Below are 12,799 nucleotides of genomic sequence, written 5' to 3'. Positions count from 1 at the left end.
ATGCCTTGTGAACATTCACAAAAAATCCCGATTTTTTCAAAACATTTAAATATGACTTTTCAATATTTGCCCCGCCCCCCAGGTATGTAATAAAGTTACAAGGTCAGGTCATTGACCTGTCGTTTCCTATTGTCTCGGGTAAAGGTCATTGACCTGTCGTTCCCTATTGTCTCGGGTAAATGAACTTTCCCGCAGGAAGGCTCACACGAACGAACAACGTTTTTCCTTAGCATTTTCTTAAAAAATCTCTCAAATTGTTATGCTATAAGAGCATCTACAACCGGACTTGACAAATTTGATACCTCAATGCGTCTGCGGACACTAACCGATCACGCCTCAAATTTCCCTTCTTACAAGTGGACACCTCAATTAACATATCTCAAATCCGTACAAACTCATGCAACTTACATCAACGATGCATTACACACGTCCGGCTACTACATCAGTTCATGCCATCGAACTACCAAAAAACTGGCATGCTTAACCTACATGCTAGCTATGAAGAAGATTATTCACGGCTGCCATTGCCCTTCCCAGCGCCCTTGCTCATCATGCCTTTCAAGAGTGAAATGTTCCTGCATATTCATATATGTACCATATTTATAGGCTTTGTATACTAAAATTCGTCCTTCTCGCGGAAGTAGCGGTCGAAGACGCAGTATGGATCGAGCCGGATCTGCTCATCACCGGAGCTGTCCGACTCATCGTTGTCCTCCTTCTCATCCTTGGGGGGCAATCCGGCCATGGCATGAACCGCTCGATTCTGCTCTCGGGCGAGGATGCGTGTGCTCCTCCACTGCCGCTTCTTTACAATGCGGTCGGGGGTGGCTTCCTCCTTTACCCCCTCCCCCCCCCCCAGGTCGCCGCATCAGCCTTCCCCTCCACCGCCATGTTAACAGCGAGGCGGGCCTCGGCCGCCCTCATCCTCTCCATCCCACGGCGAGCACACCGGTACGGGTAGGACTCATACTCCGACGGACCTATGATGGGGAATGTGAGATTGGAAGGCTCCCGAGAGGACCGCAATGATCCAATGCTGGAGGATCCGAGTGCCCGATGCGCGACACAATGGACTCGCGTCGGAAAGATCCCACCGTCGGTCGGACGCTGTCCTTCCGGGAGCGGCGTAGTGCAATGCGGACGGCCATTGCCTCCACCAAACCGCACGGGACGACACCCTAGTCGACGGACCCGCTGCCCGCCATGCCGGAGATCGCCGGACGGGAGCTTGGGTGACGGAGGGGAGTGGAGTGAAGTGGCTAGGGTTTGGCCCTGACAGCAGATGGAGAGGAATATATCTGCGGTCAGGTGGGCCAGTGTGGGCCGGGTCAGGCGTGGCGGACGCGCCCGAGCGCCCCCATATCCGTCCTAGATTTGGGCTGGATATGAGGGGTGCCGGTTAGCCCGGGCGTTTGTGGCCCATTTGAGACGCCCGTCTGGGTCACTTTTTTGTGACCCGTCATTGACCGGGCCGTCCACCCAGACTTACGAGGAGGGTTTGGGGTGCCCGGCTGTTGGGGTGTCAAGAACATAGGGATGCAGTGCTATTCTGTTGAAATAAATAGTACGGACAGCCATCACTTGCAAATATTCAGAAGATCAACTATAGCAGCACACAAATACTTATATAGGTTCCTTCTGTTAGAAAACGAGAGACAGGTTCTACTCAGAAGTAAGACAATCTGACACGTTCATAGGCAAATCTAACCTAGATAATGCTTCCCAAGTGATAACAAGTTGAACCATCCTTGTCTTCTGCTTGATGACGCACCTAGCAACAAGAAACTGATTTCAGGTGAGTACAAATAAATCTCTTTGATTCATATGCATTCTTGACAGAGGGGTGAAGTGCTAGTCTACTGAACTGAATATAGTACAGAAAGCCATCACTTGCAAATATTCAGAAGATCAACTCTACCAGCACATAAACCTTGATAGATAGGTTCTGTTTAGAAGGAAAATCTCACACGTCCGCAAATCTATTTTGATAATGCTTCCAAGTGAAAATAAAGTAGAAACATCCTATCAAATCTTCTATTTGATTTTTTTAATGGATAACCTGCTTGATGATGCAGCTAGCAACAACAAATTGCTTTCAGCTGAGTCCAAACAAATCTAAAATTGTTTAGTTTTTATTGGTTGGGGTGCGCCTGGCCTGGGCAATAGTACAACGCCTAGGCGACACCGGGTGCCCCACTAGCAAGCTAGTGTGGTGGACCCTCCCCCATAAAAAATAAATTTAATATCGTTGTGGGCACATGGCCCACATATCAAATATTAAACTGATAAAAACAGATACTACACATGCAGCCCCCGTCAACACAACATCTACTGAATATTACGACAGTACTATACCCCGCAAAAATGCAACTCTTTATAACCAACTACTAGCGGATAGTGTGCGGCTGCACACCGCGCTTCGTTGGTTGGTTCAAGAGTTGTTTTTCTTGGTGTGGAAAACAATACTCCCTCTGTCTCAAAATATAAGACATTTTTTGACACTTACATTTTGAGACAAAGGGAGTGTGTGTTACAGTTGTTTACTTGCAAAATTTATACATGGTTCACACTACAACAACCACACAACTTCTAGAACCTCAGGTACAGTTCAATCTTAACATATGAAGGATATATCAGTTACAGTTCCATATTCACTACGCAAGCTTTGGAAACATGCATCTGAATCCGATCTTCCTGCTAGCTCAAGGGATCATTTATCCTTCAGATTTGTTGACAAGTATTGTCACATGCATCTGTGATTTGTCCTCTTTTTAGCTATGCCCATTATCCTTCAAACAGATCTGACAGCAGCTCTTCAAGATCTTCAGGGGTGTACTTCATAAGCTTTGGAGCTTTGTTTTTGTGATTCTCAAGGTATGTACTGTAAGCCTGAACAAGCTTCTCTGATACTGATTTACGCATATTGGACCGGAGCAGAGGATTTTCAACTTTCCATGTCTTCTGAGTCCAGTAAGTTTTCTCAAATTCCAGGTTAAATATTTGCAGTGTGGGTAGGCTAGAAAAGATCGAGATTTTGTTGGTCTTTACATGGAAGCAATACATGACAGATTCCCAAGAAATGTTGATGAACGATGAGATGTGGTCCTTCAGTTGGTTTCGGTGCTTCAGAACCCAATCCTCTCCTAGAAGATACTTTATCTCTGAGCCTTCTACTTGATGCAGCACAAAGTTCACGTTATTCAGCATGAACATTTGTTTTAACCCTGCATCTTGATAGCGATGAGATTCTTTCTCAAGCATAATTTCCAAGTGAGAGATCAAGGTAGCAACAGCATCTTGCAGCGTCTCCATTTCAACCATGCCATCCTGTTCATCGCCGACAAGTATGATTTTGAGGGATCTGCCATTGTCCAGCAGTGACAGGATGTATTTCAACAAGTATTTGGTGATCTCATGGATACCACCACCTTGTGGGACTACTTCAGATGTATAATCAAAGATCTTGACATTGAGCACCTGAAGACCACTCCTTATGCTTCTTCGCAAATCATGCAGTGTCTTTTCAAACCTCGCTGATAAAGATGCACCTCTTTTCGGGCCTAATTCATCCACAATCTGAGCGAAATCTTGCACCAGGAAAGGGAAGATATTCTTGGGCAGGACGAGCAACAGGTTAGCAAGCGCATCATGGACCCGTATCATGTCGACGATGTGATCTGGGTGTGGTGCCGTCGAAGTCACCACTTGTATTAAAGAAAATACAGACTCCAAGAGCCGGATATTTGAGTTCACCTTTACTCCTGGCGAAGATCTTGCCCAGCGACTGATCTCCTTGATGGAAGTAGTTACGTTCTTGAGTTGCTTGGATGGTCAACAGAGGTCTGGATGCTCCCAGCCGTTAATTTCTTGCTTAGGGAACTTTGCTTCTGATTCCGGAGGATCCTGATGCTGCTGAAGCTTGTTTCCCTGTATGAATTCAGGAGCTCCTGTGGCTGCTAGTGCTGGGCTGTGATCACCGGCACCGGTGGGGATTATTGCGACGGCCGTAAATGAGCTTGGATTGCTGCTGCCTATGGAGATGTAGGAGCTGGGGCAGCTGCTCAGCGTCAGAGTAGAAGCATAGCTGCTCATACTGGAATCAGGGCTCCTTGGAAACGCCATTTCCAAGTTCCAACCCAGTGATTCTGCAAGGGCTGAGGTTTTGCAAGTAGCTGCTGAGTTCTGTAAGCTTCTTCTCAACCGCGTCCTTGCAGAAACTGCCTCCCTGACTTTGCCGCGTTGTTTTCGACTCTGGTCCCTTGGGTAGCAAGGTCGTCGGCTCGTTTGGTACACAGCCTTGTGGCTGCTGCTTCTCTCTCTCTGTGTGTGTGTGAGAGAGAGAGACCTTTTCCTTAATAACTGGTCGATTTTCTTTCTTCTTGACGAAAAGGCAGGTTCTTCAGGAAAATAAAAACTTTGCTGGGGAAGCGCGTCAGTGTTTTGATTGGTAGCGCAGAACAGCTGTCTAGGTGCAATTATGTGATGTTAGTGGGTTAGACCAACTCCAATCGGGCGACCCATTTCGTCCGCCGGCGTCCGTTTGGGTTGGCGCGAACACAAAGTCGGCCCAATGCGTCGACCCAATTAGACGCGCATCCGTTTTTCGTCCGCGGGCGGCCCATTCCCGACCCATTTTTGAACCGCATTTGCGTCGGCGTGGACACGAGACGGACGCGCGCGCTCGCCTTCTCCTTTCCCCAGACCCACTGGTCGGTGGCACATTGACCCCTCCCCATCCAACAGCAAACCTTCGCCCGCCTCTTTCGTCGTCGCCGCCGCCGCCCATTTTTTCCGGTGACTCTGCCAACTGCCGGCGTGGCAACATCCGCTCTGCAACGCTGCCACCTCCCACGTCGCCCGCCACTGCCGTCTTGCCGTCGTGGAACCGAGAGCTTCCCACCCCCGCTCCCCCCTGACACAGTCGTGACCGCGACCAAGAAGCCGCCTCGCCGCCCCGACCAGATCCTCACCGGCACGCTCATTGGACGCCGTTAGGGCAGCTAGCTGGTCCGTGTGCGCCGTGACTCCCTTCGTCGACGCCCGCAAGCTGTTCGACAGTTTGCCAAGGTACAAAATGGACTCCGCTGATGAGTTCTTTTTTCACAATTTCCTTTGCGACTCCGACGATTCGTCGTCCGATGACGAGGAGGAGATATTGGTTGCCGTGTTAGTCCATCACCACCTCAATAGTCAGCGCCCGACATTCCGTGGCTCCATTCCGGGCATTTCCTTTTTTGGAAGGACTACTTTGATACAACAAATCCGTTGTTCAAACATCTGAAATTCCGCCGCCGTTTCCGTATGAGTAGGCATCTTTTCAACTGTATTAGAGAGGGGGTGGTCGGCTATGATGACTATTTCGAGTGCAAAGAGGATGCCACTGGAAAGATTGGTTTCTTCTCTTATCAGAAATGCACTGCCGCCATCCGAATGCTTGCATACGAAGTGCCTGGTGATCTCATTGACGAGTACGTCTGTACGAGCGAGTCTACATGCCTAGACTCCCTGTATAAGCTCTGCAAGGCTATTATTACTGTGTTTGGCCCTGAGTACTTGAAAGACCCAACTCCTGAAGATACAGCCCGTTTGTTGGCGATGAATGCCAGCAGGGGCTTCCCAGGGATGCTTGGCAGCATAGACTGCATGCAATGGGAGTGAAAGAACTGCCTCTCTGCTTGGCAAGGGCAGTATAAGGGTCATGTCAGGGCTTGCACTATCATACTAGAGGCCGTGACGTCTCAAGATCTGGCTTTCTTTGGCATGGCCAGATCATACAATGATATCAACGTGCTTCAGCGCTCGCCGGTGTTTGCTAGGCTTGTCGAAGGCAACAGCCCACTGTTGAACTTTACTATCAACGACCACAACTACGACAAAGGATACTACCTGGATGACGGTATTTATCCTCCATGGACCACTATTGTGAAGACAATCCCTAAACCTGTCAGAGAGAAGAGGAAAAGATTTGCCCAAGAGCAAGAGAGTGCTAGGAAGGACGTCGAGCGTGCCTTTGGTGTTTTGCAATCTCGATGGGGCATCGTTCGGTATCCTCCTAATACTTGGAGCACGCAGATCTGTGTGAGGTGATGAATGCTTGTGTGATCATGCACAATATGATCGTAGAAGATGAGCGTCCGGAATGTCTGTATGATCAAGGGTTTCAGTTTCAAGGTGAGAATGTTGTGTCTGAGCACGAAGGAGCGGTAACATTTGAACAGTTCATTCAATTTCGTCATGACATGCGTGATCGGGAAATTCACGTGCAACTGCAAAATGATTTGGTTGAACATATGTGAGCTCATATTGGCAACCAATAGATGTATCTTCTTTATTCGGCTTGCAAAACTATGTGAGACATTTCTACTTTTATCCGGCTTGTAAAACTATACTATTTTATTCGCTTAAAACTATGTTATTTGACTATATATTTGAATGCAAAAATGAGCTATTTGTTGAAAAAGGGCGGCCAGCCGGCTAAGCCGGCACATATGGATCGGCACGTTGGGCGCACTGCCGATCCAAATCTAAAATAGGGCGGATGCCGGGCGGACAACCGACCTAAACAGACAAAAGACGGATAAAAGCATTGTCCGTTTGGGTCGCCCCGTTGGAGTTGCTCTTAGTGTAGACCACAAGGACGAGGTGCCACACTGACCCCTGGATGTGACAGGCTGAGATTTTTTCCTTTGGAGGGAAAAACCTGTGAACTTTCCTTCATGTCGGAGGCCATTGGCAGAAGCTGACCGGGACATGGCGGATGCCTGGACGGGGACGCATAAGATAAATAGACTGAATGGAAACTGTAATTGGTGTGCGCCTCCACGCCTGTTACTGGAATGGTTTTGCAGCTGTCATGTAATGGTTCGGTGTTGGCAGTACGGAGACATGCAAAAAAAATTGTTTTTTTTTTCGAGAAAATTTCCGATCTATTCATCTTCAATCATGGTAGTACAACGAATACCAGAAATAATAAAAATTACATCCAGATCCATAGACCACCTAGCGACGACTAACAGCACTGAAGCGAGCCGAAGGCGCGCCGCCGTCATCGCCCCTCCATCGCCGGAGTCGGGCACAACTTGTTGTAGTAGACAGTCAGGAAGTCGTCGTGCTAAGGCCCCGTAGGACCAGCGCACCAGAACAGCAACCGCCGCAGATGAAGAATAACGTAGATCAGAAAGATCCAATCCGAAGACACGCGAACATAGACGAACAACGACGGGATCCGAACAAATCCACCAAAGATAGATCCGCCGGAGACACACCTCCACATGCCCACCAACGATGCTAGACGCGCCGCCGGAACGGGGACTAGGCGGCGAGACCTTTATTCCATCTTCAGGGAGCCGCAGCCGTCTCGTCTTCCTGAGCAGGACACAAACCCTAGCAAAACTGAAAGAAACGACTAAAAACGGAGCCCTCCCGCCGGCCCTTGCCGAGATCCACCGCGCCCCATGACCCTAGGGCCATCGGAGAGGAGGCGGACCTGCGGCGGCGACGGCGGGAGGCAGAAACCCTAACTTTTTTGTGCAGGAAGGAGGAGGCGGCGGCTAAGCAGAAGTGAATTGCCCGATTAATTACGGACAAGCGGACTGGCACTCTTGTTCAAATGCATATGAGAAGGTTGGTGATGGGAGCGGTCTAATCTAGGCCGTTGGATCAATATCGTATGGTTCATCAAAGAGGTGGCTACTGGCAAAGTGAGTAACAACCTTTTTTCACTTCGTCCTTGTTTTTCTTTTGTTTAGCGTTAATTAATAAAATAAAGGCAAAAGTTTCTGTTCAACCGGAGCATCTTTCTGTGCGCGTCGATCACCTTCGTGGCGGTCAATCTATCTTTAATTGGACGCCTCTTTCCATAGCCCAGATTTGCAACTGAGGTGTTGTTGCAATCTTCTATCACCGCAACAACTAGTTTGTTGCAAGATCTAGGATTCCGCAGCGGTGACTGAGAGACACACGCCACCAGATGCGTCGGCAGCAACGTCACTCAGGGAGATAAGACAGAGAGATCCATGGTACGGATACTGCATTGCCAAGTCATTCAGTTTAATGACAGGCAACTTAATCGAACAAAAATACAGCCATGACCGCCGCAAAGATCAGCATGTACATCCTACCCTCACCAACGCCGGGCCGCCGGTATGCTTCGCTCCTTCTAACGCTCTGCTCCTCCCTAGAGCCATTGCCTCCGCTCCCGTCCGTCCTCCCACCATCCTTCGTCCCAGCCACACTACCATTCTTAGGCGGCGGCGCGATGTCGGCCTGAGGAGGCGCCGGATCCACCGCGCCGCCAGCAGCATCCCCCACGCCCGCAGCCACAGATGCCGACGCCGGCGGCGCATCATAACTCGTCTGCAGCAACGTCACTGAAACCAACCAGATAAAGGGGAAGCAACTACTCGGCGTTAGCGTCCATGCCCGGGCGGATGCAAGAGAAAATTTGAACGAACGGTCACCTTGGCAGGCCGCGAGAGGAGGCGCGTAGAGGTAGCACCCGGGCAGCGGCAGCACCATGGGGAGCGTGGGGATCAGGGTGGCGACGAGGCCGGCGAGCACGCCGTTGGCCAGCAGCAGCGAGCACAGGCAGCGGCGGCCGGCGTCGAGCGCCTCGTTCAGCGACGAGCAGCAGGCGGCGCTTATGTTCACGGCGCCGCCGCCTGACGCCGCCATCGCCAGGCACGGCGCCAGGTTCACCCCCTGGAGCAGGTTGCAGCACGGCGCGTGGACGGCGTGTGCCCTTGTGGTGCCGCTCGCCATTGCCAGTGCTACACCGAGAAGTAGCAGATGGAGGGCCACGGCCGCGTGTGATGATCGGCACTGGAAGTGTTGTGGTCGCTTGGTTGGTGATACTAGGATCATACTGATAGTGCGATAGGTGCTGGCTAGTCCCTACTTCTACCCATCTGTTTAATTTGTAACTAGAGCATGTATAAATAGGACAGAGTGCAGGCTAGGGGGCACAAATGTTCAGTCAAACGGCGACTCGGCGAGATTATTATTTTTCCGTCTATTTTGTAGGAAATTTCGAAATACAGCAGGTAACTAACAATGATCTGCGGTTGACTCATGCATACCATGTGGCGTTCCTCATGCACAAACGGTGCATGTGTTTGACGCTGTACCTACCCGTGCTCGTTGTCGCATGCATGAACGAGTGGAACTTTGCCTGGTTTACCTTTTCCATGGAGTCACGGTGTAGTATGGTCTCCATGCCTCGTGAGCTCGCACACTCTCGCCTCTGCAACACCGGCGATGTTGCAATTCGGCAAGCTTGCATCATCGGCCCTCCGCAACGTCGACGATGTTTCAGAAACAGAAAAATGCAACACCGGCAATGTTTCAGAAAATTGCAACACCGGTGATTTTTCAGAAACGCCCCAGTGACTTTGCAATCCGACGAGTCTTACATATATTGTGCCCCTATTACCATGTTTGCATTGCATGCCTTGATCATCGCTATTGCTATTACACGCCTTTGTGACCCATGCCTTGCATTATAAAGGGTCCACACTTTATATGTAAGTGTACGTGTATTTGCAAGTTCGGTGAAGACATCACTTATTATTGCCATGCGTCATTTGTGATAGATGATGCTTGTGTTGGGAGAGTTATTTGACCTATTATTCTTTATGTATGACTTCTTTCCAATGTAATTATGATGATTTTGCCATACTTTGCTTTGAAGATTGTGCTTTGTCTTGTGAATTGCTTATGCATACCATTTCTTTATATGAATACTTTGTGTATTGCATCTCCCATGATGACTATTTTCTCTTTCCATTGCGTTGATGGCAACCATTTCCATGCTCTTCACATGTTTTTTCTTGCATGTTGTCAAATTACTCCATACATTGCCTCTCTCATATTGGATGATTGCTACTTGCTATGTATTGAGTGCAACAATGCCTTTATTCTTGAACATGAATGCCACATAGCTTTATCACATATGATTGGAGACTTTGACATGTTAGAGGTGAAGCATGCTTGCTTTCCTTCTTTGCACAATATGCATGATGCACATACTTGTCATGACATATGCCATGCATACTCCATATATTCATTGATCATGTTTTGCGCTAATGGTGACGGGTAAGAGAAGAGATGCATCATGATGGATGATGCATTTGTGTACCATGCATAAACATTCTTTACTTTGATTTGTGCATGTGTAGGTCTTGAGTTCTTGGTGACCGTCCAATACAGAATGGTCACACCAACTCTTTTCCATGGTAATGACGATCCCGATCCGAGGACGGATTTTTCCCAAGGGGAAGGAGATGGTGCAGGACACCCTAGTGTCATTACCATGGACTTGGCTCCATTGCCAAGGGACATGCGCATCACATATGATAAGGTGGACTCTATCCTTTATGTGTGTTTACTTGGTTCTCTTTTGGATGGTATACTACTTGACCCCCCCCCTTCATGCATGTATAGGTTTGTGCGGGTCTTCACGTGTCTTGAGGAGAGTGCAAGCACAAGAGGATGACAACACCATCCAAGAGGGAAGCGTGAAAGAGGCGACAAAAGAAGACGACTCAACAGATGAAGTGGTGCAAAAGCTGCACTTCCGATCTGCCAGTTCATGCAGAGAGCAACTACAGAGCCTCTGTTGTGACTGGACTGTCTGGTAGTGTGTCTACTAGCAGGATATATATATATATATATATATATATATATATAACAAGACCTCCAAATTGGAGAAGAACAATCCACGGTTGTCAAGGCCTCCTAATGGGAGAAGGATTCCCCAAGTGAATCATCAAGACCTCCGCATCCTTTGGATTGGGGAAGATCTACCTATCTCTCAAGATCCATCTCTCCTAGAGATTTAGATGAAATACCTTTGTATATTTTCCTTTGTAGTTATTGAATGCTTGAGATCCATCTCTTGCCTTTGTGGTCTGAGGTTACCTTTTTTCATCTTGTCCAATTAGTGTTTCTCTTGTGTTCTTCATGTTGTTCGTGATTTCCCCAACTCCACCTCCAATTTGTGAAGATCGGGCAAAATAGGGCTTGATTCTACATCAGCAACTCCGGCCACCTGGCACGCGCAAGATTAGACTACAAACATTAGGAGAAACTCTGCACATACTTGTTGACTCTTGATTTGAGGCCCCACCATGCAAAAACAACCATCAAGAATCAATACGCAACCTAGAAATGCTCAATGAGTAGTCCACATTCACACATGGTTGGTTTGTATCTATTCTCGATGGTTGGTTTGTATTAATTTTCCTTCGGAACTGACGAGGCAAATCAAATCTTTTGCCTCCATATAGAAATATTAATAAAAAATTAAACCAAGATCAATTGTTTTGGATTAAAAGAATTGGTATCGGTAGTGACCCCGTCATGGCTGGTTACATGTCTAGGATATGCCAGATGACATTGGGCAGATGAACACTTGGGCAACTTCACTTGCCATTGATGCAATACGCCCCTTGCCTTGCGAGTCACAAGTTCTGAATGTGTCGTTGAGTGGCAGCTCGACACATCTGAGCGAACTGCTTGAACTGAAATGAGCCCCAAATAAGCATCCCAGGACTGTGAACCGGCAGCGGTGGCGATGGTCTCGCCTCCTCCTTCCCCGATTTCGGCGGTCCCTGTGGCTAGCTCCCCATGCCGCCTCCGCGCGGCTTCCTCCCCTCCCCCCCGCCGTTTACCCCTCGTTCTGTTCTCCACGCCTCTACCCCCGCCAACAAGTTCTGGGCTCTTGGGTCCAAGGACTCGGACTCTGACCCCGGCTCTCCTCCTCTGCCCCTCGCCCTGCGCCTCCGGGTGTGCTGCCCGACGTCTCTGCTCTGATGCGTGCCGTAAATTCGCCCCCGACGGTTGTGGCTGCCCTGCCCCTGCTTCGCTGGCCGTGGATGCCTGGACTCGCATTTCGCGTATGCGCGTTGAGGTCCTCCGCCGTCTCCGGCCCGTGGCATTCTTGGTCCTGGGCGGTGTTGTGCACAGGTGTTGGACCTGGTTCCCCTCCCCCCTCCTCGGTTGCCTCCTCCGTTTGCGCTCCGTCGGTTTGCTCGCTGGCGGCCTCGCCGACGGCGGCCTGGTCGTCTGAAAGCCTAGATCTGGTGGTGCCCTCCGTGGTGGTGCTAGATCCTGGGCGTCGGGCCTCTGCGCCTCCCAGTGGGCCTGGTGGTCCTGGACCCCTCTCCCTTTCCAGTGTGTCGGATTTTCCCCTATTACCTCTTGTGGTTCTTGGGCCTCGGGTGGCCCATGCCCATCCCCACGCCCCCCCTCTGGCCCAACCCATCAGCCCCGGCCTAGCGCGGTCGGTGTATTTATGGGTTCCAAGGGGCACGCTCCCCCCCCCCATTTCTAGGGTTCCCAGCCTCTCTCTCTGACCTGCGTCGCCACCGCTTCCCCATCTGCGTCTTCTCTAGATCTAATCCTCCTCCGCCCCTCTCCCTCTCGTTCGAGGAGGTCATCTTGATGGACCGCTCGTGCGGCTCCTCCAGCGAGGCCTTGTCCGGCCAGAAGCGCCGGCGGGAGAGCTCTGTTGAGGGGGAGGTGGATCTGGAGTACGAAGCGGCCCTGCGCTCCAAGCTCCAGGCGGACCGTGCTCGGGCGGAGGGGGCCGCGGTGGCGCCTGGCGGCCCTTCGTCCCTTGGATCTGGCTCGGTGGTGGTTGGCCCCTCTGCTCGCCATGGTGGCTCTTCATCGCGTCCTTCGGATCCCTGGGAGGTGGCAGCCGCGATGAGTAAGGCTAGCTCTGCTGGCCCAACCTCGCGGCCCCCTCCTCCTCGCGACATTGCGGCCTCGTTGCAGGCTCCGGCACGGGCCCCGACGG

General features: G+C 50.3%; 1 protein-coding gene, 1 non-coding gene and 1 pseudogene across 2 annotated transcripts; all 3 read right to left on the bottom strand.

Moving 5' to 3' along the window:
* Positions 1-2,139: 2,139 nt before the first annotated feature.
* LOC123163276 (U2 spliceosomal RNA) lies at positions 2,140-2,339 on the bottom strand. Its single transcript, XR_006481829.1, has one exon. It is a non-coding gene; the product is annotated as a U2 spliceosomal RNA (small nuclear RNA).
* An 83-nt stretch (positions 2,340-2,422) lies between these two features.
* LOC123160468 (exocyst complex component EXO70E2-like) lies at positions 2,423-4,386 on the bottom strand (annotated as a pseudogene).
* A 3,387-nt stretch (positions 4,387-7,773) lies between these two features.
* On the bottom strand, positions 7,774-8,891 carry LOC123162017 (non-specific lipid transfer protein GPI-anchored 29). The gene is made up of 2 exons (XM_044579826.1): positions 8,460-8,891; positions 7,774-8,369 (listed from the first exon to the last, which is right to left on the bottom strand). Exons 1-2 carry the CDS (start codon positions 8,860-8,862, stop codon positions 8,065-8,067), a joined length of 708 nt encoding a protein of 235 aa, XP_044435761.1. The 5' UTR covers positions 8,863-8,891; the 3' UTR covers positions 7,774-8,064.
* Positions 8,892-12,799: the final 3,908 nt, after the last annotated feature.

This window comes from Triticum aestivum, chromosome 7B, assembly GCF_018294505.1.
Source record: "Triticum aestivum cultivar Chinese Spring chromosome 7B, IWGSC CS RefSeq v2.1, whole genome shotgun sequence".
Classification (NCBI taxonomy): Eukaryota; Viridiplantae; Streptophyta; class Magnoliopsida; order Poales; family Poaceae; genus Triticum; species Triticum aestivum.
Note: the sequence above shows the minus strand (reverse complement) of the source record. Positions and strands in the feature narration are given on the sequence as shown.